This window comes from Paramacrobiotus metropolitanus, unplaced genomic scaffold, assembly GCF_019649055.1.
Source record: "Paramacrobiotus metropolitanus isolate TYO unplaced genomic scaffold, Prichtersi_v1.0 Parri_scaffold0000001, whole genome shotgun sequence".
NCBI lineage: Eukaryota > Metazoa > Tardigrada > Eutardigrada > Parachela > Macrobiotidae > Paramacrobiotus > Paramacrobiotus metropolitanus.
In genome coordinates, this window is record NW_026570221.1 from 277,274 (window position 1) to 302,802 (window position 25,529).

Here is a 25,529-nt window from a genome sequence, read left to right on the forward strand (position 1 = left end):
ATGCCGCTGGCCTTCACGATCAACGCCGCAATGCCCGTGATAAGACAACCGGCATCACCGCCGCGCTGGTCGCCTTCAGTTTTATTCACATTAATTACTCTCTTAAAGCCAGCTGCATTAAGCGGGTGACCTTTATATATAAAACACGTATAATAGAATCTTTATAAATATAAGTGGGTGACCTTTATATGGGATTTTATACATATATACGCGGTGACCTTTATACATATATTGTCCTCCACTATGTCGCCACCGCGGAGTGTTAACTTATTGTTAATTTTGATGACCTTTGTGGCGGTTTTATTGGCCGTCGACGCGAGTATTCTCAGCCGGATCGACGGCAGCAGCGCCATCTATGTGCAGCCGCAGCCGCGCTCCCGCCGCCCCGATGCTCCCCAGCTTCGGCCGCCGCCCGCACCCATAAAGAGCGGGCTAAAGGTCATCAGTAAGGGTGTCCTGCAAGGCAGTAAAGCGCTGCCGCAGCGGCTTAGCGTCAACCGGAATTTCGGCTACAGTTTGTGGCTGCAGCCGCGCGATATCCCCTTCCGGCTGGCCACCGACGCGGCCACCTCCTACGGTAGGCGGCTGTTGACGATTTTTAATAACACTGATCTATTGTCATTTTTTATTTAATTTATTTACGTGGTTTGGTACGAGTACACCATAATAATTAATAGAATATGAAAACACAAAAAGCCGGATAAATAAAATATATAATCAATTATTTTTGGTATTTATTATTATCTTAATCATTGCATATGAGTATATTGTCATTAAATATTGTCTTATGCAAGCAATTAATTATTATTATTTTTTCCATGGTAAATTTTAATTATTGTTTTGAAAAAGCGGGTTAGTTTTATCAGAGAATTAGTTACAGTATTACTGAAAAATAAGTTTAAATTATGTGAATTAAATACGAAATATCATAATATACGAACAATAATATTATGACAATGACTTTTACAGGTATATCGAAATAGAAATGTATATGACATTGTAAATTACAGTATTATAATAATATTTGGTAATTAGATACTATATAGTAATTACATAATTTATGGAATGTTGTTTTTACCATTATCTTTATTATGGTGTAATGATACTTTTTTTAGTATCTGTACATACCTGCAATATTTCATGAAATAATATGTTCTCATATTATAAACTTTATGTTTGCTGAATTTATTGGGCAATAGCCGCCATAACAACAAAAGTGCAAGCGCGGGCACACTACTTTACAGTTAAAATTTAAACATTAAAAAACAACCAAAATCTCTATCCGCATGTTTGCTTATGTTTGCTTATTTAACTGGCAGAGGCGGCGGAGTTGGTGATTATCCTGCAGGCCATGTCGCAGTTATCCAGCGAGCTGGGCCAGTGCATCAGTTTCCGGTTGTATGATCCGCTGCGCGATCTGGGACGCGATCATCTCTACCTGTCCAAAACACTCAACGACGGGTTAGCTAAATAACGCAGAATGTTTAATTCCCGGAATTTGCGGAAAATTAATTCAGTATTAATTAATAACGTAAGCACGAAACTATATTAACGAGAAAAGAAATATCCAGCACAATTATTGTGCGGTTTATGCCGGTATATAAAATGCGGGAGTTTGTTTCGAAATTCGGTCATCTGTATAGGTTGGCGACGGCGACGTGCTTCTCCTTTCCCGGACGCGTCCTGCGTAGCCGCGGTCGAGGTTAGTCTGGCGCGTTAGTTAAAATTCTGTACATACACATTAATAAATTAATTCTGTAAATACAAATTATATTTAATTAATTCTGCAATTACAAATTATTAATGTAGTTAATTAGTAAATATAAAAAAATAATTACAGCATTTAGTGTAGTTAACGCTGATGTGTAGGACAGAAACTGATACTGCGCGGCGGCGTCTTCGGCTGTCTGGACAGCGTCCGGCAGGCGGCCAAATACCTGGTCAACGTCCTGGGCCTCCGCAACGAGTATAACCGGCCGGATCGCGAGCGCTGGATCACCACGCATCCCCAGAATATCCGCCCCGGTATGGAATGAAAAATAATCACCAGAAAATAATATAAATGAAATAAAATTAATTAAAAGAAAAATAAGTTAAAAATTAAATCCAAAAAATATATCCACTTTATGTTGTATAATAAATAAGACAAAAAAATTCGAAATAAAACATTAGCACACTTAAGTTAATATAATCGATATATTTAAATAATAATAATCTAAAATAAATCTTAGCAATAATATTGATATAAAACAAATTTTATAAAATGTAATAAATAGAAAAAATAATATTATATTTTATGGCAAAATAAATTAAAATATTATAGAAATACATATACAGTTTAAAATTTAAAACACAAAAATTTGCCGAAGTTATCATCAATAAAGGATAATAATTAAAATTAGAAAATAAGATAAAAACTAAAATAAATGATAATTAATTACAAAGCTTTTCCGGCGATTTTTCCGCACTGCAGAGTTGGTGGCTCTGGAACTGCTGCGGCCGTACCACGAGCGCAACGTGGAGACGCTGGGCACGGCGCTGGACCTGGAGTCCATCACCATGCTGGACGTGGACCGGTACGCGGTGCCCGGGATCCGGCTGCTCAGCAGCCTCAGCGGCCAGCCCATCGGGACCAGCCGCACCGGCCTGCTCAGCTACTGGGACTGCATCGGCATCACCACCATGTACTCCACGCTGGGCTGCTCCCCCACCGTCTGCAGTGGTCTCGGTAAGGCGCCGTCGTCGTCGGTTTGGGAGGTATGCGTCTAGGTGTGTCTTCGTTGCAGCGCCGGTGTCGTCGACCACCTCCACCACACCCGCGTCGACCGCATCCCCCGTGACGGACACCTCCCCGACCTCCGCCACCTCGGAGACCTCCCCGACGACCTCCGGGACCATCGAGACGTCCCCGACCACCTCCGGCAGCACCGGGACGACCTTCGAGAGTTCGGACCCGACCTCCACGGACACCACGACCGAAACGACTTCCGGAAGCACTGATACGACCTCCGGAAGTACCGACACGACCTCCGGAAGCACGGAAACCACCTCCGGAAGTACCGGCACCACCTCCGACTCCACCTCCACCGACACCACGACCCCCGGAAGTACCGAGCCAACTTCCACGGACACCACGACGCTCCCAACCACCACCGACACCACTCCGACCACCTCCGACACCACCACGGCCACCACCAGCGGCTCCCCAACGCCCATGGTCCCGCCTGAGCCGACCCCACCGATTGGTGAACCCGGGCGTTTCCCGTGAGTCCATCTCTTTTCTCCAACGTCCTTGGACGATTGGGTAAATAAGGCTTTTCGTTTCCAGGTTGTTGACCTTTCCCCACGGGATCCGCCCGCAGCTCCCGCTGGACACCCTCGACACCGACCGCAACGACCTCCACCTGCTGCACGGACCGGGGAAGTCGCTGGACAGTGAGGTGGACACGCCGGCCCACTTCCCCGACACACCCTTCCTCGTCCCGGTGAACGCCAGCGCCCCGGAGGGGGGCGAGCCCGGAAGTGGCGGCAACGCGACTGCCATCAACTGGATCAACGTCGTGGGCATCACCAACGAGGACCTGTCCAACTGGCTCAGTCTGCTGGCACCGGCCAAGCCCACCACGAGCAACAGCACGCAGACGCGGTGATGGTTTAGTAAAGTGGGCGGGGCCTGTGGCGGAAAATGTTTCCCACGCAACTGACTGCTGGGAATTTTTTGTGTAAAATCAGTTTTAATTTTTTTCACAATTCCTGTCACCTGTGTAGAAAAATGTTACTAAAATTTACGCTAATTTATTGGTGCTTTTTGGTTAAGTGGGCGGAGCGTGCGGCGTAACCTTTTTCCCACGAAACTGATTACTGGGAATTTGTGTGTGAAGTCGTGTAAATTTTCTACACAATTTCAAGCGGTTTTTTGTGCAGAAATAACATAATTATTAATATTAAAAATAACTGTATTTAATTTTGCCGATGCTGTTTTGAATTTTTTGAGTATTTAAACGATTATTTTTAATAAATAATATTACGAAATATTTTGTTATTGCGTCGGTCATGCGGTGTGGACGTCACGTTGCGGTTGGGGAATTTTAACGGGCGGGAAAGTGGAGCGTGGCGAGTGGCGCACGATGGCGGTCGTAAAGAGTTATGGGCGGCCGTATAAGTGCAGCATCCGGTATTTTACGGCCGTTTAACCCTTGCACGCCGCGCGGGCTATTTGCCTAACGCGCCTATTTGCCTAAACAGCGCCGCCAGTCTCGTGCGCCGATAAAACCCCGCATTACATCAACACACCGCATTTTTACTGGGGATTCCACCGCCAGGAGTGCCATAACGCATACCAACGCTGAGGAATGCCGAAAATAATAGAAACAATATAAATCTGCCGAGGACATCGAAAAACTATAATTTTAATCTTATTTAAAAATTATATTAAATATAAAAATTATTTAAAAAATATATACGAGTACATAAAGAAATATTTAATAAAAATGGCGGTGCAATTAATTAGCTTCTTAAATTTGGTCTGATTCGGAGACAAAGTATTCCTCAATTTTTTAGCCATGTGTAGTAAAAATATTATGAGGAAAATATATTTAAAAAAATATAAAAATTATGAAATAAATAAAAATATAAAAAATGTATAATATATATGTATTAAAAAATAAGTATATCTATTTATCCGTATAAAAAATTAAATTAAAATTTTTCCGGTAAATTAAAAGAATTTACAGGTTTCTCTAATACTTTTTCATCGCGTGGAATTTTTTTTTTGTATTTTTACTGGTGTATACGTAATGCGTCTCTGAATCAGCATCGTAAAAAGCAAATCAAACAATCCGTAACAACAATCGCATGTATGCAAGGCCAAGTGTAACGGCCCAACAAACGTCGCCGCCGCACATACATTTTACGGCTCATCCATTTTTACAACTGTATCCGGCAGCGGTTACCGTTAACGCCGCTATACACCGCTCCGAATTCTTTCCGTCGCACTTTAACCGTTACAAAAACCTGTGCACCGTCGAGCGCCGTTTGTAACCATCTCCGCCGACCAGATTACGGATTATTATTGATTTGAGCATGGCACACCGGAATTCCCTATCAGCCTCCGCCACCATCGTGGTAAATCCATTTATTTAATCCTTATTTTTATTATTAAAAAAATATCGTAAAATATATTTCATTTAATATCCATTTATTATGCTTTTTTAACTTTTAATCGGGATTTTATTCGTATATTTCGTATATACGCTATCAAATCGCCTATTTATTTTGGCCGATATTTTATTAATAATGATATTGTCGAATTTATTTCTTGACCATTTATTCAATACAGTTGTTATTTTTTTAAGATATTCTTACTGCGAATTTTTTCGTTTGCTGTGAATGGAATTTCCATTTTTGAACCATTTATTTATAAAAGTAACTTGAATAACTTTTTATTTTATTAATCTTGTTAAAATTATTACACGAATTCTATATTTGTTTAATATTTTGTTTATTCGTTGGTACACTTTTATCTATGTATATTTTTAAATTTTATTAATTATTGGTCGTTGCAGTTGGGAATAGTGGCGCTGGTGGTGTGCGATCCGGACGTCGAGAAGAAGAACCGCGATCTGTCCCTGGACGCCGACGTGACCTTTAGCCAGGGTTTCGCCTCGGCCGGCTCGTCCGGCGGCGGCTTCTCGTCGCGCGCCGGCTCCTTAAGCGAATGGTGCTCGGTAGCCTTCGGGATTCCCTGTCGCGCCAGCGGCACCGAGTGCAAAGGCGGCGCTGCCGTCGCCGACCTCGTCGCCAGTCCGAGCAACCAGGGCACCGGGCACACCGAGTTCTGTCTGTGCAAGAACGGCTACGAGAAGGCCACCAGCAGCATCTACGACAACCGCTGTCGCGCCCGTAAGAGACCTTTCACTTCCGGTTGCTAAAACAATTTTGACAATATATTTTTAAATATTAATATTATTTTAAAAAATAAAAGTTTTATTTTAAAACACCAAACATGAAATAAATTGCTTACTGTATAAATGTGTGAAAATTTTAATACCAAAAATATCATTTAATTCCGTGTGTCTGCGTGACCTTTTCACATTCCGATGCCAATTGAACAATTTCTTATAAAATATTTTAAATTAGTATTTTAAATATCTTAATAAGGGATTAATATTATTTTACAGTACAGACTTCAGACAAACATTTAGTACTACCGGTAGAATTAAAATACTAGATAAATGTATCAAAAAATTTATTAATAAAATATATATCATTATATATCTTTATTATATCAGTTAATGCCGGTTAATAATATGATGCGTTGCATTTTATGTAGTGGTGTCGGCTATTCCCGATCCGACCAACGCCGAATGCGAGTACCCGGAGGATTGCGCGAATTACGAGGGGAAGGCGCCCGGCAGCACCGTGTGCCGGATGGAGCCCAATAAACTGATCGGCCGGTGCCAGTGCGGCACGGAGTATGTTTATGACCGCGGAATTCCGGGATGCCGCGGTATGGAGCCCACTTCCGCCGGAAGTTTATTTAATAATTACACTAAATTCATGATACTAACATACAAAATAAAAAGATCAATTAAATTAATTAAAATAAAATAAAGGTCACTTTTATGTACCAGCAATATATATCTTAGGAATTTTTTATTTATTTATTAACACCTTTATTATATTTTGATAAGAAAATAAAAAAATAAAATAAAATAGTTTAAATTGGTTTATTGTAGTGTACGATTGCCTGAAAGACGGCGACGCGAAATGCAAGCAGGACCGCGGCGCCAACGCCCAGTGCACCGCCATCCCCGGATCGCCAGCCACGTGCGGCTGCAAGAGCGGATTTATGCTGCTGTATGATCCCCTCGTCGGCCGGCAGCAGTGTCGAGGTCATTAAATTCTGCAGAAAAAGCCGGTATAATTTTAATAATTGTAGAAATTGCGTTGTAGATTTGGCGACATTCAGATGCGACGCCACCAACCTGTGCCCGGCCGCCAGCGGGACGACCTGCAACTCCACGGGACGGTGCGAGTGCCCGAAAAATCAGGTGCTGATGACGCAGCCCGGCAGCAATGGACAGAGCGTCTGCAAAGGTGCCAGTTCATTATTATTAATTTATATGTTAAATTATTTTATTTCAGCCCCATTAAATCATAAATTATGCACTTATAATTTATTATAATGGAAGATAATTTTATAATTGTTTTCCAGTTTATCTATAAAGATAAATTCATAATTTATTTATGAAATTAAAAATTGTTATTCCATGTTTTTTATGCGTTTTCAAAATTACGAACGAATTATTCAGAATAAAAATAATTTATGGCATTTGATTTCACTTTACTTCGTTCGAAATATCAAAACTAATTACTAAAATACTTAAAAATTAATATTAATAAATATACATGTAAAAAATTGAATTAAATTACAGCGCTGGCTATTGGAAGTATCGGGTGCACGGCGGACAGCAACTGTCCGGAGCGGGCCGTCTGCCAGCGGGGCGGCGGCGGCGCCGTCGGGATCTGTCTCTGCCAGGACTACCATAAAGCTACCAGCAGCAATAACGGCTGCCAACGTAAGCGCCATAATAATTTTTGTTAAGTAATTTGCTGCCATTTAATTTAATTTTATTTCACAATATGTAGATTATGAATTGAAACAAAATAAACGCATCCCGATTCGAAGAAACACTGCAAGCACATCGCAAGAAAATTTTAAGAAAATTATTTATCAATTAGTAATTTAGTATTAACAATTATTAGTCCAAATTAATATAACAATGTAAAATAATCTAATTCATTCAATCCGGTATTGATTAATATTAAATAAACCATAAATTCATAACATTATTTGCACAAATAATAATTTTGTCCTATAATAGTAATCATTAATAAAATTACCGTGTTCATGTATAAGAAATCCTGTGAATGTATATTTGGTATTTAACGTTTACTGATTGCAGTGGCGGTGGGTATGTGCTGCAAGACGAGCAGCGACTGCGGCGAGCTGCGCAACGCCACCGCCCTGCCGCTGAGCTGCGTCCGCAATCCCAGCACCGCCACCCGCGGCGTCTGCCTGTGCCAGGGCGTCGGCCAGAACGCCTGGGATATTGACCGCTGCAAAGCGGCCACCTGCTGAATCTAAGAAACCCAAGAAACCCAAGAAACCTAAGATGCCGAATATGCTTTAACTGGACACTCCCGAAAACACTTGCCCAGATTTTGTTGGAATTTAAGCCGGTTGCAACATTCCCAGCTTGAATTTTTATAATGCCTATAAATCAAACTTGTTTCTGAATTTATAAAAGAAAATCAATAAAAATAACGTTGACTCTGCAGAATGCACCGCACCGCGATTAAACTGTTAGGCCAAAAACATCGATGCAATTAAATCTAAAAAAAGATAAAGACCTAAGAACATTATTAAAAACGAAATTTATCATTTTTACAAATTCTTCCTTAAATACGCGAATAATGAATATGTACAATTTCTTCCTTAAATACGCGAATATTAAATATATTAATTATTAAATGTTTATATATTTATAGTTGCTTTATGATTTTTTTATACGTTTAAATCTACTTTAATAGTTAAAAAAAACATAAAATAAAAATACAACAAAAAAATAAATCAAATAAAAATGGAATTTGTTTATGTCTATTTTTCTTAACGGGATGCATCGGTATACTATGTACACGCATAAGCCGGATTTGCATTTCTAGGTTGATACATGTGACCTTAGTCTTTCTTAATTCCGCTGCAAGCCGATACCTGCAATGCAACCACCTTTACAAGGGATTTCTTTCCTTCCGCGCAGCGCTGTATTAAGTCGTTAATCTGCGCTGGCCTGGCGGCTGACCTTTTCTTCCATTATTCCGGTAGCATTAAACCATTACCGGCGTCTGTTTGACATACACCTCGATAGCATAACAAATACCGGAAATAGTCTGTGACCTTAAATTCCTTTAAAAGATTGTGTACATATATATACGTACATAATGTAATTATCGGCCGACACAAAAACTGTACATAGGAAACTGTGCGATGTAATAGTAACGCACTGGTGATTAAATCCATAAAATCGACCAGTCGGTTAGGTAAATCGTAATTGTGGCTGACAAGGAAGAAATGAACCATTGTACCCGATATACACGTCGAGTCTGGTTAAAATTGCCAACAGAACGATGTAAACGACATCCATAGTATCTGACAAGCTCCGATACAAACGTTTCTCTCTTCGACAATGCCGGCGATTTATGCGCATTATTTGTATTTCTGCTGCAACAATGTTTTTTTATAATTTATTTTTGCAAGGAAATACATAAAAGCAAAATACAAAAGAAACATTATATATTGCTATATAGTATAATATATATTGTAAATATATAAAAATACATTATTAAAAAAACATTAAAATTACTATATATTGCTTTTTTATTAAACAAATTTGTTGATTTAATGTATTTAATAAATGTATGAATAAATAAATTAAATACATAAATAAATTTATTTAGGAATTTAATTTTTTATATATATGTAAATAAATCGAATACACATTCGCAAATCAGCAAATAATTTCGCAAATTACTCTGCATATATAAATTTTTCTCATTTATATTAAATTTTTGATTATTCAATATTAATGTATCATATTTTTTTATTTCTGTCTTTTATAAATTCATTTCATTATAGTTTTATTATCAAACATAACTCAATTTTTTTGTAAATTTAAATAAATTGTTTACATATTTTGTTATTAATTATGAATTTCTAAATCGGAAACCGATTGGCCGGTTTATTTTTTATGCACAGTAGCGCGACAACAACCGCAATTTTTTTCCATTTTTACCCGCTGCTTCAACGCTGTCTCTGTTAGTCCATGATTGCGCAATATCGAAGCGAAGATTTATCGTGGGAACTTCCGGTGAGCATGTACTGTACCAAACAGCGGAATGTATAAAAAAGTGGCGGGCGGTGGGAGCGCTGGCGCTCATTAGCGCGCGTGCCGGTATCCGATTGCCGGCCACCGTCAGCTGATCGCCGCGGCCGGCGGGCGCTCACCCTTCAACATATCCGGCGGTTGTTCAAGAGACCAGCGATATCTGTCCAAGACTACAACTTCCTGCATCGCCGCCAGAACGGACTTCCGGTGCCCTGGCTGTACATGTAACCTACGTGGTGGGGATGCGACCGGCCGGTTCGTAATTCCAATGTCACTGTCAAGCGTGGCGCGCGTCCCTCGATCGGCGACCGGCAAGTGCAGCCACTCCAGTCTCCTTAAAACAACCATCCGCTAACGTTTAATCTCTCCCCCATCAAACGCTTACGTAATTCTCATTGATTTACCCATTAAACCTCGTGCAGTGCCACTCGTCCGTGTCTTCGCTGAAAAACACGCGCATTTCAATCGAAATTAATCATACATATTTTTATAAAAACTTAAAAAATATTCTACATTTTAAAATAATAGTTTTCTTAACAATATTAATTACGTGTTTGTGAAGGAAATTTCTGCAGTTATTACTCAGTATATTTTAGTATTTAACCATAATTAATTTTAGCATTTTAACTTCGTTATTTTAAAAATCAGTCTGGTAATTTTATGGTTTTCTATATCTTAGTATTTTAAAAATTATTTCCATATTTTGTTTACTTTTTTTGCCATGATTGCAATATTATAGTTATTAATAAAGCCGTTATAAAAAATCAATATGAACTCAACGCAAAAAGTCAGTTTAAAATCGATACGAAGCCAATAAAAAACGATAATGTCGCTTGATGTGAATATTAATATTTTCATTTATTAATTAAGAATATGAAAAATAAAAGTCAATATAAAGCCAATACAAAATAATAATTTTGTTTTGTTCCAATGCTAATCTGCGTAAATTTTGTTTAGTCGCATAATATTTATATTTTTAGCCAGAGTTGCGTATATTTTTTTTCTGAGAAATTCTAGTTGATAAATACCATGTTATTTGTGGCTTAATTCCACGCGTAATAAATGCGCAAAATGTTTCTGCGCAGTGAGGAATTTTCAGATTTCTCCTGCAACCGGAAATGCATCCGTACCAGTGCATAAACAGGGATGGAACGGAGTAATTAAGCAGCGCGCAGCGCGGATTGTGCAGCACATGCATGACAATTAAGCCGGCTACAGCCGCGCACTGCGCAGCCGCATGCGTATACACGGGCAGATTAAACGGCGCTGATAGTCATACATTATCCCCATCCCGGCCACGGCTTCCGATCCGCGGATCATTTGCATGTCGGCGACGCGGTGCGTGCCGCGCAATCTGCGCCTGACAGCGGCGGTTGTGTTTTTTAAGCCGGGATCAGCCGGGAAGATGGGGATGCCGGGCCGCCGGAAGGAAGCGCACAAGCAGGAAGGAAGGAAGGAAGGAAGCCTGGATGGGATGGAGGGGATGGCCGGGATCGGGATCATCCCTGGCTGCGGACGGCCAACGGCTCCGCCAGCTGCTCGGCCCGTCACGCCATGCCGCACCTGTCTTCGCGGGTGGCCGGCAAAAGTGACCTTTCCGCTGCCGGCGGAATTCTTGCGGTCGATCGGTTCTAAGAAATCTAAGAAATCTAAGAAACGAAAAGAGCCACCAAAAAATTTTACCGGAAGCGGAACACCACAATAATTCTTCCCGGAAAAAAATTCAGAATAATAATATTTATTCCTACATTATTTCACCCAGAAAAAAACCAAAATCAGTATAAAACAGGCTCTAAAAAGCTTGAGAAATCTAAGAAACAAAAAAAATCCAGGAAGGGTTACCGGAATTAAGCGGGACACCGCTTTATTTCATCCCTGAAAAAAATTCCGGAATAATATTATATAATCAATCCTACATTATTTCTTCCATGGTAAAATCCAAAATCAGTAAAACAATCGGTTTTGAAAAACCTGAGAAACATCAGAAAACTAAAAAACGGAAAAAATTTAACCAGGAATGTTACCAAAAATGGGGCACTTTTTTCCAGAAAAAAATCAAAACATTATGTAAAAAAATCATGAAATGAAGCACGAGCGAGGGATTATAAAAATCCTAAGTGATCTAAAAAAATGAAGCACAAGTTTGCGGAAAATTGGAATTTGCATAATATCGTCCAGGAAGTAATTCAACTTTCGGGAAGACGAGGCCGAGTAAATTTAATAATTCTGAGAATCTTTAAAAACCAGAAAAATTTTTCTTGGAAGTTACCGGAAACGGGACACTACATTGTTTACTCCAGGAAAAAATCCCAGAATTAATGAAACCAATGCAGATCGGTTCTAAGAAACCTAAGAAATCTAAGAAACGTAAAACATTTCAATCAAAAATTTCAGGAATCTTGGTGATTTTTCTTCCAGAAAATATTCCCGAATTCCTGGAAGCAACGTTGCAGGACATAAAACGTCGCGAGACATTTTGATGGTCGGGAGCAATCAGGAGTGCTTGTCTATTTACTGCCGGTTATCCTGCCTTTACGATCGTCAAGTGCGCCCGACTGACGTCACAGCGGAAGCGCGCGCCGGCACTCGAGGCGCGGTCCCGCCCCTTAAAACTACCCGGGCCAACCGCCCACGCTTCTTCATTCCACGCGTGGGGGAAGAATCACCGCGACCACTGCAAAATATACACACAGCCAGTGTTTTAAGCGGGTGTGTTGACTGTTGAGCGTTGAGCAGCGGGGTGTTTGTCTTGTAAATTAGACGGGCTACGCTGTCAACAGAGTGGCCTCCCTGTTAAGTGATCCCGTCCGCCGATAGATCACCGCGCCACGGCAGCACGGTGTAACCCGGTACAAAATGCCGGCCGTCTTCTAAACAAACATCCGCTCATGTTCGGCACAGCGCGACCGGAAAGCTGATCTGTCCGGCATTTATAGTTTTTACTCGCTCCCGCGCTCCGTTCCCATGCGTCACGCCCCGCCGCGCAGCTGACAGCTGCCGGTATAAGATTATAACAGCAACAACGGCGCTAACGAGCTGATTATGTCCGCGAGAAAGAATGCTGTTGATGTTTTTTCTTCTTCGGGGTGTGTGGCGTTAATCAGACCGATTAACGCGCTGCACCCCGAAAAAATAACAGCAAATAGGACTAACTAATACAAAAATGGTAAATATATATTAATTCGTTTTAAAGCTACAAAAGGCAAAAGGATCGATAGGCAAAGCTTTCACGGGTCGGCGTTCGTACTGAAAATCAAAATCAAGCAAGCTTTTGCCATTTTGCTCCGTTCATTTACAATCGCTGTTAAGAAATCCAAGAAAAATTTAACGAGAAACCGATTGAAGCTTCGTTTCCCGAATGCAGCGACGGTAAAGAAATAAATTTTTATTTTTTACTGAAATTAAATTTTTTACTGAGGCTTTTAAGAAACCTTTTTAAATCTGAAAAAAAGGAATTCCGCAAAAAAACGTAGATAATCGAAAAAATCTAAGAAACTTAAAAAACGATAAACGCGGACAAGGCAACAATCATCCGGCCATTTTCCGGGGGGAATTGGGGCGCATCAGCGTGGTGAGTTGTCAGCGCGGGGATTAGGCGCGCGCGTACGCTGCCGGTGATCGGCAGGCGCAGATTAGGCGCGCACGCGCTAAGCGCCGAGATCATTAAACCGCATGCGGCCAATCCCGCGCCGCGGTCCCGCCCCCCGGTTATACTGTACACGGCGCGGCAGTATAGCGTTACTTACATTCTTCATCTGTCGACGACTGGTCGCTGCTTCCGTCTCACTCCAGCCACCCGGCCCAGGCAGGATGCAGGGATAGATAGCAAAACTTTTGACTTGTCAATTAGATTGCTTTGGCTATTTTTACACAAACACTGCTCAACATTGCTGGTTAACATTGGCTGGGAATAACAGTACAGGCGCTGCTGAATAGGAGACGAATGGCTTTTCTTCGCCACTGCGTTCCTTTCCCTCCACGATAAAACATCCATCCTCATATTGCGCTGCGCCGGTGTCGCCATCATTTATCCTCAGAACGCCTCGCCATTCATTGCGCGCGCTGTTCGGTTTATTCCCCGTTGCATTAATTACGCTTCCTGTTGTGCCAGCAGCACACAACATGTCCGTCGACATTTACCGTGTAACTTGACCTTTCGCGCATTGGACGGTTATATATATGTATCATATTCATTTATCGCGGGCCGGTCATTAATCATCGCGGCAGGCCGGGTGATGAATGAACCCGACCATGAATGAGGCGGACACGGGCGCCGCACTGCCGCTGACCAGCACCGCCGCCGCCGTCGCGCTGAACACCAGCCATGCTAACCAGACGCAGCTGTACATGGGCCCCGTCGAGGCCGTCCTGGCCTCCATCATCTGGGTAGACTAATTATTATTATTATTATTACTATTATTATTATTATTATGCTGGCGCTGCACGCAGTTAACCCATTAACCCCGGCCCGCCCCGGGCGCACGGCCTGTAAACACGCCTCCTGTTTACTGTAGGTGATCATCATGCTGACGGCATCCATCGGGAACATTATGGTCGTCCTGGCCATCTTCACCCACCCGGCACTGTATATTGTCCAGAATTTCCTCCTCGTCTCGCTGGCCATCGCGGATATTCTCGTAAGCGCTCTTTTAATTTCTTACGCTGTCATAAAATTAAACGCACAAAACGTACAAAATTTTGGGAAAAAATTTCCAATTTATTATTATTATTATGACGGCCCATTTATTATTATTATTATTATTATCATTATTATTATTACGGTACACGAGAAGCCAAAACGCACTTTGTGGTGGTAGAATCAGGACAGGTTAACTCACTTAACCAAGAATATAAAGGCATACGCAAAACTGACCTAAAGAATGTTATGGTTGATAGAAAGAATTTAAAGGATTGGCGGCGGAAGCCGGATAATAATATTAACTGCTTAATTATTTCCCCATATATACTCAAGTATATGGGTGCCCCGATTGCGCATTTCATTAAGGGAAAAAGCGGCAACCGAGACACCGGCAAGTGTCCCTAGCTGATGATTACATTACGTTCTGACCATTACCTGTGCACAGTGTGCTTAAGCGGATGATGGGAAGTAACTCATCTTCCCCGGGATTATTGCTTTTTCTCTTCCTGACTGTTGGTTCAAGCGCCGCGCTCAACGAGGGCATCGATCGTTAACCGCGCGCTCGCTGTACGGTGTAAATTAGCAATAAACAAATGAGCAGCCGGGCGCGCTATTAGCCCGCTTTTCTTCATAATACCCACATCCCTTGTCAAGACATTTAATGCGTCTGGCCCGTTAGCTAGCGCTGCCCCGGCTTAATTACGGTATCAGGGATTTCCGGGGCCAAGACGCAGCTTAAACGCGGCTGATATTGGCTGCGGCATAAAAACGCTCTAGCCTGCTAAATAGCCAAATGATCGGCGCAGTGTACAATCTTAAAGATGCTGCGTTTTAACGCGTATATTGCGCAATAGCAGCGCTATATAGCTTAGTGTGCTGATCGCTGGCACAGATATTTAAATGTGAGCAAAGATGATATTATATCATTCAGGTCGGATGTTGGGGTGGTATATTCTTAGACCCAACAACATCCGCGTCATTCACGCGAATACACGGTGTTTGTTGCGGGCCGTATACAAATTTCTACAATCACAATCATATTGATTTGGCCGCGAATAATAGCGCGTATCGTGCCGCAGCCGAGTCCATCCGACGGAGTGGGATGATAATTAGCTGAAAAGCGGGCAGCGCGCATCCCGTCCTTGATCAATAATTCCCAGCCCTGGCTATTGTCCGCGCTTTTACAGGCAATTAGATTAGCCGCGCATCTTCGCTATATACACATGTGTTGGTGTGCGTCCCGGATTCGGGCGGTTGGCTCCGCCCCGGTGCGCCCCGAAGACACAGCGTGTTTACGGCCGCGGCCGGCGCTAACGAGCCCGAGCAGATTGGCCGCCGCGGGCTGTCCAGTGTGTAAAGCTTGGGAAAGGGAGAGAAAAAAACGCGGATCAGCCGCGTAATTAAGCAGCCGATACAGGCGCCGGCGGGCCCGCTCTCACCTTGCCATCAATCCCCATCGACCGGCGCTTAACACACCGTGTTAGTGTTTGTGTTGTCGATCGAGTATTTAACACACGTGCCTGTGCCGGCCTTTTGTTGCCGGCTCTTGACTCTTCCAGGAATAACCAGGACATCTTTTTTGCGCTCACACACAATATAATGTACATAGGATCAAAAAAGGAGATGCTGTGTCTTAACGCATATTGCGCGAACAGGTACTTCTCTGCGCTGATCATTTATGCGGACTTTTTCCTAATTTTATTATCAAATTTCCGAACAGCAAATTTTCTTAAAATTGTAGTCTGGTTAATTCCGATAATGAACGAAACTTTAACCTGTGAAAAAGCCAAATAATCCACAATAATATTTACAAAGGAAATGCTTGGTTTTGTACAAGCTAACGTTACTGTTTCTAATCCAATGCCGGCAATTTATGCGCATATGTTTGACATTATTTAATAATTTTATTATTTAAATATTTGAACCACTCACTGACTGATATTTTAGCATTTTTGTTTTATACACCGATCACCAGCTATCGCAATGGTTTGTTTTAATTAGACACTCGGAATCAGATGTTTTTATTCCCACATTGCACTAAGAATCAAGCTCGCTTTTACTGCGCCTGTGGATTTTTATAGACATATTCAGGGAATAATTTTAATGAATTTTTTCTTCTCCTAATGCCGGTATCGTGTGGCCCATTAGCGTCCGCATAATTAAATGACATTAATACCAGCAAGATTATTTCCGGCGGTTCAGGGAATCGGCATTCCAACGTTCGGCTGTTGCGCCGATTATGGAGGTTATTGCCGAGGCAAGCGGGCGGCGCGGTTAGGTAAGAAGCGGGGTGCAATGAGGCATTAGCATGCCTTTACCGGCAGGTGTGAAGAAAATGCATCTTCCTGTCAGCGATACCACTGACATGGCGTGCGGGCTACAGCACGGGCGGTTGGCCCACACAATGCCGCGGCGACTGGCAAGAAAATGAGAAATGCAATATTTTTCTAAGCTGATGAGTTATCGATCGGTGTGCCGTGCACTGGCAGAAGATTATGTGTCCTGGCTCGCGCGCGATCTACGCCATCATTAATTATATCTGTGCACAGCGCCCACTTTCCGCCGCACAGCATAACAGCCGAATACAATTAAACCGACGTGTCCGCGCGTGCAGCCAATTAGGGAGAGAGTTATGCTCTGTGTTGTCTGTTTCTCGGTATGAATGATGATGATGCAATTATCATTACTGTGATTGTTATTATTCATGTTGTGACTGTCTGTTATTCCCGTCGGTTAATGCATTGTGGATGAGGAACGGGGAGAGGCAAAACGCGGCGCTTATTACGCTTTGATAGTGTTGAGTGTATGTACGGGAAAACAGGCTATCAAATTTGCAGATTATGCTCAATGGCAGCGCAGCGATCGATCGCTGTGCCGTTCGGCGCAGGCGCGCCGTATTCCCCTGAAACATGATTAATAAATACATTGGAGAGGGAACATTTTCCCAAGTATAATAGGTGCGTGTGAGTCGGTCTGACCGCCGGTCGCCGTGCGGTTACGTGGGATTATAATCACGGAGAAAGCCTTTTCCCAAGTATAACTGTGCGTGTGACCGCAGGTCGCCGCGCCGTTACGGGTGATTATCATCACGGCGAAATGAATTTCCAAGTATAAGTGCGTGTGAAGCAGAGAATCAGTGTTGCTTTAATGCGAGGTAACGCTGCTTGTGTTCAGGAAACGTTTTGTATCGGTAAGAAACTGGATGAAGTGTGTTATGTGTGGAAATGATGAGAACTGTGTAATTTTGAGTTTAACCAATGTTAATGTGAACAACCCAAAAGAAACACTTTGCACTGTGCGTCTGACCGCAGGTGGCCGTGCTGGTGATGCCGTTCTCCATTACGACGACGCTGATCGGGCGGTGGATCTTCGGACGGGAGTTCTGCCTGTTCCACGTGACCTGCGATGTCCTGCTGTGCACGGCGTCCATCCTGCATCTGGTGGCCATCGCACTGGACCGGTAAGTCCCGTTTAATCTATCCATCGATTGCCGCGTAAACAAGCGCTCCGTGTTTCTTGTTGATCGTGTGTGTGTGTGCGTAAAGTATTGATGCATCGATCGAACCGGCGAATTTTCGACTATTTTTACGCCGGGCCATAAATAGCAATCAGCCGGGGCGCTTGTTGGCCGGGCGCTAATTAATGATGCCACGGCCGCACACGTGGCTTCGCGGCCGCGCGCGGTGAGGATGACGTCGGATCGCGGCCGCGGTCCGCTGGGCTTAATGGCGATCGATCGGGCGAAGAATTACGGGGTTTGTTTCGGCGTCATTAAGCGTGGCCGCGGCCGCAGCATCTGCACAGATCGTTAGGCCGGGCCGTTGCGGCCGCGGATGAGCGAACTCCCGCTAATGTCATTATGGCCCACTGGCTGCCGTCTCCATTAGCCATGTGCATTATCTCCCAGCCAGGGCACAGGAAGTCCTGCGCCGTACTTAACGCCACTCAACGCACTTCCTGCTTCCATATTCCGCTGGAAATAGAGACCGCACATCTGCATAGCGTCTTGTGTTATTTACCTAAATACGGCATCGCGGGATAAAGCAGTGTCTGTCTTATTTAAAAGAGGCAACAAACCCAGGTGACCAGCGTCATTCCTGGCGTTTAGTTGGGGCGGGAACGGGCCACCATGTTACTGTAATGCCGGGTCCCGCGCAAATTTGTTTATAGAGGAAACACGCTGGCTGTAATTGGCTTGGCTGGCTGCCAGGCAGAGCGAATGAGAGAGGGTCCAGATTTATGAGAGCGTAAAGTCAATTACAATTTCTCAACTGACGAGCCGGGATATTGATGGGCCTTTTTGCCAGTGTGTGCAGGGATATTACACACAGTACACGCAGGCCAGTAAATACACTGACTGCGCGTCGTGCGCGCTCAATTAAACTGCTGGGCCCGCGTCTTTATCGCCCCGGTCTGCGTCTCTTCCGCGGGAACAGCGCGCAATCGGCAAATAAATGCCCCGCGTAGACCAGCGCACGCTTAATTCCCCCTGTACGAGCGCTGAAAGACGGCGTGTTGCGCGGTGCGGACACAACCGTAATTACCGGCCGCGGCCCCGGCCGCTGATGGAGCCGCCGCACACAACTTGACACCCGAACCGCGCTCATTAGCTGACCTTCGTCTAAATACGCCACAACCCGGTATGCTAAAAATATGCACTTCCGCCCTGCTTAAAAATGCACTCTGACGCACACAGCGGTTAATGCCAGAAACGCGCAGCACGAGACGGCAACCGGCGTTCGGGCTAATTATCGGCCGCGCGGCGTTAATTTTCCATTGCGCCGAGTTCCGCAGGTGGCGTGACGAGGCTGATGGATGAGCGCGGTGCCGTGATTAATTGGCGCTGACAGTTGAGGGGAATAAGAGGGACACGTCCAGCCGCCCGCCCGCGCGGGCCTGCTGCGTGAATAAATGCTCTGTCAGTTGAGCACGGTGGCCCTGCTGTGTGCGGTGGGTTTGGTAGGCTGTCAGCGGCCATCAAAACCGCATTACATCCAGGAAGCGGCCAATTTCATCCGGCCCACCGTGTGTGTTTGTGGATGCTGCGCCCGCCATTTTTCATACAAACGACTGTCTGTCATAGCACGGCGGGAGCACGGTTTCCACGAGGCGGTTTGTTTGCTTCCGCGGTGTGAATGCGAACATGCGGCGCAGGCAGTCAGCTGATTGAATGCGCAGGTGTACGTGTACGGATATTTCGGTTATACGCTACTGTAGAATATAAATTCGGATAATTAATAATACTCGTATAAATTTCGGTTGACTTGTACTTGTACGAGTGCAATAATCAGCTATGAGCGCAGATCAAGTGGACATTTCTGCAGTAGCCGTTGTACGTCTATCCGGATATTTTAAAGCAGCTCTGCGCTTGACCAGTGACTCATCGGCTTGTACGATTAGCACGGCAGTCGTACGTCTACCCGGATATGCGCTTGACCATTCGCTTGTGTGCTTGTACGAGCTGTGCAGCTCCTGTACGCTGCTTGTATGTACGCTGTACCCGGATATGCGGATATCTGCGCTTGACCGTTGACCTGCCGTGTGTGCATAGAGCAGCACAGGTGGAAGTCTGTTTCACCCTTCTTTGTCTGCAGCAGCTATAATTGACTGCCCGTGACGTCAACATCACGTGGCGCATCTTGCGTCCTTATTCATTACACTATACAGCGTCTCGCGCTCTGCCATACGCAGCCTGTCAGCGCTGAATACTGAATAGCCCTGAATAAAGCCTCTCGCCAGCATCGATAATGGGAAATTTCTCATCATCCCTTTCTTCCACTGGCCTTGTGCGGAAAAGCTGATGGACCCGGGGACGAGCGATGCAATCAGAGTGGAGCTGATCGATGGGACAGCGGATGAATAGCGAAATGTGGGTCATTGCAGCGACGAGAGCAGGCCTTTACAGCAGGCGGACAGTACAGTCTGGGGAGTGTTTAATAAATACATTAAACTCCCCGGCCGCCCAGCGAAACAGGCCCCCGGGGCGCCCCGACCACAATGCCATAATCCAAGACAGAAAAAGGAAATATACATGGAGCCACAATGGTAAAGCTGTTTACCCGCGCCCGGCGATCAAGGCCGTTTATCCGGTGTCCCGCGGGATCTGCGCACGCGCTGGCAATCATTTCATCTTTTTTTGGAGCCCGGGCACTACACGCTCCCCGGGGACGTGTGCACAGTGTATGTATTACGCTGTGTCTTGTACATAGCGTATACCGTTTTTCCACAGCCGGGGTAAACACTCATCCAACGACCTACAAGATGGCCAAATTTCATTTGCCCATCGATTGATCATTTCTGATCTGTCTGCTGCCTCTTCACTCCATCGATCCCCGTAATTTACACACACATACACAGAATGCAGTCCTTTTTTTCCATACAATAATCCCGAGCTGAGCGCAATCACTCCGCGGATCAAGTGCGCAACAATCGCTCACCTTTGTTCTATGGCTGCTGCGCGCAATTTGTCCCGGGCTCGGCGCGCTGGCCGGGATTGAGGGCTGATTTGTTGATAAGCCAGCTGAATGGCGCCATGATAGCCGGGGCGCTCAGTATTGATTGGCCCCGGCCCGGCACTCCATCACACTCGGCGCCTGCATATTTAATGAATCCGCTATTCATTCGCCTCCACGCACAACAACTCCATCCCGGGAATTTACGGGACGCGCCAAGGACAGCTGATTGAAGCACGCATGCCAGGCGTTTACGGGCGCTTTTTTCTCTCCATTCCTAATTAATTCTCGGCCGGGTGCGTGCGCCCGGTGTTTGACGTTAAATCGTCCGATTTTAGTGGATTAAAGATTGAGCTTTATAATACAGCCGTGACGTAACATAGCGCTTGTTGCTCCCGCTCGTGCACGCTGCTCCCTTCTTAATCAGTTTTAAAATTAAAATCGAGCCAACGGTTCATAAAAGAGTGTAGCACAGGTTACCGCCCGTGGAAGCAGCTCAAATCAGAGTAATTTTAAAATTAAAATCGAGCTAACGGTTTGCAAAAGAGTGTAGCACAGGTGGCCGCCGCGGCGGGGCGGTGTGCGGCCGGACGCGTGCTGTCATGCATGTGCGGGTTCTTCCAGCTGGCTGCATGCAGCAAATTGATACATGCCGGGGACGACGGCACGCTCACGCATGGCCGGTCTAACAAAGACCGCGTGTACCGTGTAACATGGCCAGTGATGAGCCTATCTGCGCCGCTCCATCGCCCGGCATTACGCACGCGCGATTTAACCCCGCGGATTACGCTGACCGGCCCGGCATGCGTTCTCCATCGACCGAATGATCCATCGCACAGAGTGATTCAATCGGTGTGTATGGCGGTGTACCTGAAATCCCGCGCTTACGCAATACGTCCATTCAGTTCCGCCACGAAAAGGGCAGTGTGCGTGACCTTTGCGTGTGACGACAACATGTTTGTCTTTCCGGTGTAGCAGTAAACGAACGGAACTGCCGTGTTTGTTGTTCGGCAGAGTTAACGGCGTATAGCGAGGAGAAAACCGACGCGAAGATGGCTCACGCACTTGACGCGATCGCGGCAGTCCCTCTTGCGCGCGGTGTCCATTAAGCTGTTGAGCCTGATACTCGGGCGTTTAAATACAATACTATTGGCAGTGCGCCGATATCTGCCCATTAGCGGCTACTTGAGCCCGAAGCGGCGCTAATAGCATACTTGGCAGCCGCGTGGCATTCCCGATCGAGTATCGCGGCAATTACGCATTCTAATGGACGCCTCCTCGCGTTGCTGCGCGGTGTTGGTTTTCGGTGTGTCGGTGTTTGAGTGCATCGAGTAGCTAATGTCTAAATTTAGCGATAAACAATGCACTTGTCGTTTCTTAAATATCCGGTGTGTTGTGTTGTGGTTCACGTTGGTAAAGGTCACCTGTTGCAGTTTCTTCGCCATCCACTGCCCCATCAAGTACGCACAGACCCGCAACCTGACGCTGGTGCTGGGGATGATCGCGGCGGCTTGGATTATCAGCGCGCTGATCAGCATTCCGCCGCTGGTCGGCTGGAACGACATGCCGGAGGATCCGAACATCTGCGGGTATAACAGCGAACGGGGGTATATCATCTACAGCTCCATGGGCAGTTTCTACATCCCCCTGGTCATTCTCGTCACTGTGTATTTCACCATCTTCCTGTCGGCGCGCCGCCGGCTGCGGAAACGGGCGGCGGGAAACCACGCGCCAGCCGCCGCCAAAATGAAGCCGGTCACCACGCCGCAAAGTAGGTGGCGCCGCTGTCACATAGTAAATTTACTAGTTGAGTATATTACCAAGCGGAGGACAAGAAACCTACGGGAATTCTCATAGTAATTTTTTATAGTAGTACCGGAATGAAACTCTCTCGCTCGTTAAGAGTTTAATCTTGTTGGTATTACAGACGACATGGCGTCCATGGATTCGCCGGATAAATCCGACGTAGCGTCCAACACGCTGGTGTTAAGCGCCAGCGGGAATCTGATGGACTACCATCTGACGCCGCGGCAGCTACGCCGGCACCTGACCGCCGAACACCGTCGCCTGCACCGCCGACTGCTGGTGTTCCCCATGCAGAGCCGCTGCAGCGCCTGCCAGCGCACACAGGACAAACTGCTGAAGGAGACCTCGCTCACCACCTCCAGCTTTCAGGTGATGGACGACGACTTCTCCACCCTGTCGCCCATCGTCGACCTGACGGCGCCCTCGCCGCGGTCCCGGACGGCCTCCAACTGCCACGAGGCCAGCCGGCAACGGGTTCCCTTGCTCAAGGTAAGCCCAATGAATAAAGCCAGCGCCTTTATTACCTAAACATTGTTACTAGTATATATAAAATATGACGATATATAAAATTATTATATAAAATATATGCTTTCGTATGGTATATGGTGTGCAATATAAAACGTATGTCTGGTTTCTGCATACATACATATAATAGATATGTATAATAAATAATGTATATGTACAGGTCGATCGCACCAAGTGTGGGCAGTAACAAAATATTCCCATTTGCTACCGTTGAACCACATAATCGTTTTCTTATTTTTTTATGATAGTTCGTGTTCTAGAGAAACTGTTTTAGTCATACGTATTTCTGCGGCAGAAGTTAATACGCAGGGAACGGAAGCGGAATTTTTACTTTCAAATTTGCCCCAAAACTCGCACTGCTTAATAGGAAAAATTCATGTCCAGTCAATAATTTTTTAAAAATTTTGGATGCGTGAGAACTATCAAAGAATATTGTGGTTTTCTAGTGGACCTTTTCTCCCGTCTTTTGAATCAATAACATCTGACCCAACGTGATCCGCGCTCTAGGCAACCACATTCTTCGGATGGTAGCTTTTAACATATAAGTCTATGGGAGACACTTTTGTTTAAGCTTGCTACCGAGCACTGTACGCTCCAGAATCTTTTGCCACCCCTTAACGAATTCCTTTAAAGCCACTCCATGGTTTACAAAAAGGTTTGTAGAAAAACATCAGATGCTGAATTTTTGAGAAGGGCGGTTGTAATCATTATAGTTTACAGCTTGTTGTACTTTCGATATCAACGGAAACTGCGCACAGCAATTCAAACGACTAACCAGCCTCCGAAATCTAAGAAATTTTATTAACGGACTGCGTTGCAGGGCGAGAAGAACCCGCAGGGCGACGTCTCCGAAGACAGCCTGACACCGACAACCCCGATGACCGACGAGCTGCCCGGCTTCGTCAACGGCGCGGCCAGCCGCGGTCCACCGCATCCCGGGAAGTCGGCGGCGCGGCTCTTTGTACCAAAGCACATCCGTCCCAAATCCATCGCCAAGAACGCCGATAAGGCGCACGCCCACGGCGGCGCCACCGTCGTCGTGGGGAAGAATGCTCAAGCGGCGGTGAAGAAGCACGTTCCGTCCACGCAGTCCAACGCCGCTACCGATGATGTCAAACGTAAGCGCTGTGTTAGCTGGTTGTTAGGCGGAAATGGTCAGTGGTGTCGCTGTTTGCAGATAGCTTAGCACAGAGACAGAAGATTTCCCTGACCAAGGAGCGGCGCGCCGCGCGGACCCTGCTGATTGTCGTGCTGGTCTTCGTCATTTGCTGGCTTCCCTTCTTTGTATGGGTAAGCAACATAAAGGTCACTGTGAACAGCATGGAGTTTTAAGTTTACAAATATCGCTAAAGAGAAATAAATCTTTTAAGCAACTGCTTGTTTTTAATTTACATTTTATTTGCTATATTAATCTTTAATTAATAATATCTTTTAATCTTATACGCACTAACTTTCGGTTAAAACAGTAAACTAACACTGCATTACATTTCATTAGATATTTATTTATTGGATATTTTATTGGATATTATTTGTTGGATATTTTAGTGGGTAAAACAATTGTACTATGATCTGTAATAAATTGCAGTATGTGGTTGCTCCGTTTTGTGATACGTGCCCGATGGACGCGCGGACCGCCAATTTTTTTCTATGGTTGGGATTTCTCAACAGGTCAGTCGCGCAGCAAACCGCGTTTATACAAATTTCATAATTTCTATCCGTTGGCTAACATTCCCGCAGTTCACTGAATCCGATCATCTACACCATCTTCAATCTGGACTTTCGCAAAGCGTTCAAGCGCATCTTCCGACGGATGTTCCCGGCGGCGCGCAAATGAGCACATGTACCGCACGCGGCTCCCCAATGAAACCCCGTGGCATACATGTTTATTTCTGGTTTTGTAGCTTTCCGGCACAATGTTGGCGCGTATCGGCTGTAGATGTATTTCGATGATGGTGACCTTTCTTTGGCTGTTTTACTGGACTTTGTGATTGTCATGCCGCAGCGACTGCATTCGGTATTAAATTCGGTATTTTCAATACGAGTACGAAATTACTCAAGCAGAATTATACTTTGCGCTGATCGAACAGGCAGCGCACTAATTGCGCCGTTTGTTGTCGTCGCCATGACAACGTGCCGTTGTACATAAATACAGCATTACAA

The 25,529-nt window shown here is 44.9% G+C and overlaps 3 protein-coding genes across 4 annotated transcripts; all 3 read left to right on the plus strand.

The window, feature by feature from the left end:
- Positions 1–113: 113 nt before the first annotated feature.
- LOC129580599 (mucin-5AC-like) lies at positions 114–3,879 on the plus strand. The gene is made up of 7 exons (XM_055471197.1): positions 114–577; positions 1,320–1,461; positions 1,644–1,702; positions 1,870–2,025; positions 2,474–2,728; positions 2,787–3,264; positions 3,329–3,879. Exons 1-7 carry the CDS (start codon positions 244–246, stop codon positions 3,648–3,650), a joined length of 1,746 nt encoding a protein of 581 aa, XP_055327172.1. The 5' UTR covers positions 114–243; the 3' UTR covers positions 3,651–3,879.
- Positions 3,880–4,919: 1,040 nt separating this feature from the next.
- LOC129602588 (uncharacterized) lies at positions 4,920–8,335 on the plus strand. Its single transcript, XM_055501649.1, has 7 exons — positions 4,920–5,124; positions 5,565–5,901; positions 6,332–6,508; positions 6,738–6,893; positions 6,955–7,098; positions 7,437–7,580; positions 7,968–8,335. Exons 1-7 carry the CDS (start codon positions 5,083–5,085, stop codon positions 8,141–8,143), a joined length of 1,176 nt encoding a protein of 391 aa, XP_055357624.1. The 5' UTR covers positions 4,920–5,082; the 3' UTR covers positions 8,144–8,335.
- A 5,415-nt stretch (positions 8,336–13,750) lies between these two features.
- On the plus strand, positions 13,751–25,391 carry LOC129585797 (octopamine receptor-like). 2 transcript variants are annotated; one of them, XM_055478696.1, is made up of 9 exons: positions 13,751–14,333; positions 14,462–14,584; positions 17,898–18,046; positions 22,472–22,809; positions 22,966–23,333; positions 24,190–24,487; positions 24,547–24,659; positions 24,955–25,037; positions 25,107–25,391. In XM_055478696.1, exons 1-9 carry the CDS (start codon positions 14,187–14,189, stop codon positions 25,201–25,203), a joined length of 1,716 nt encoding a protein of 571 aa, XP_055334671.1. In that variant the 5' UTR covers positions 13,751–14,186; the 3' UTR covers positions 25,204–25,391. The 2 variants fall into 2 exon arrangements, with proteins under 2 accessions (XP_055334671.1, XP_055334743.1); XM_055478768.1 differs by lacking the exons at positions 13,751–14,333; positions 14,462–14,584 and adding an exon at positions 17,349–17,776.
- The last annotated feature ends 138 nt before the right edge of the window (positions 25,392–25,529 follow it).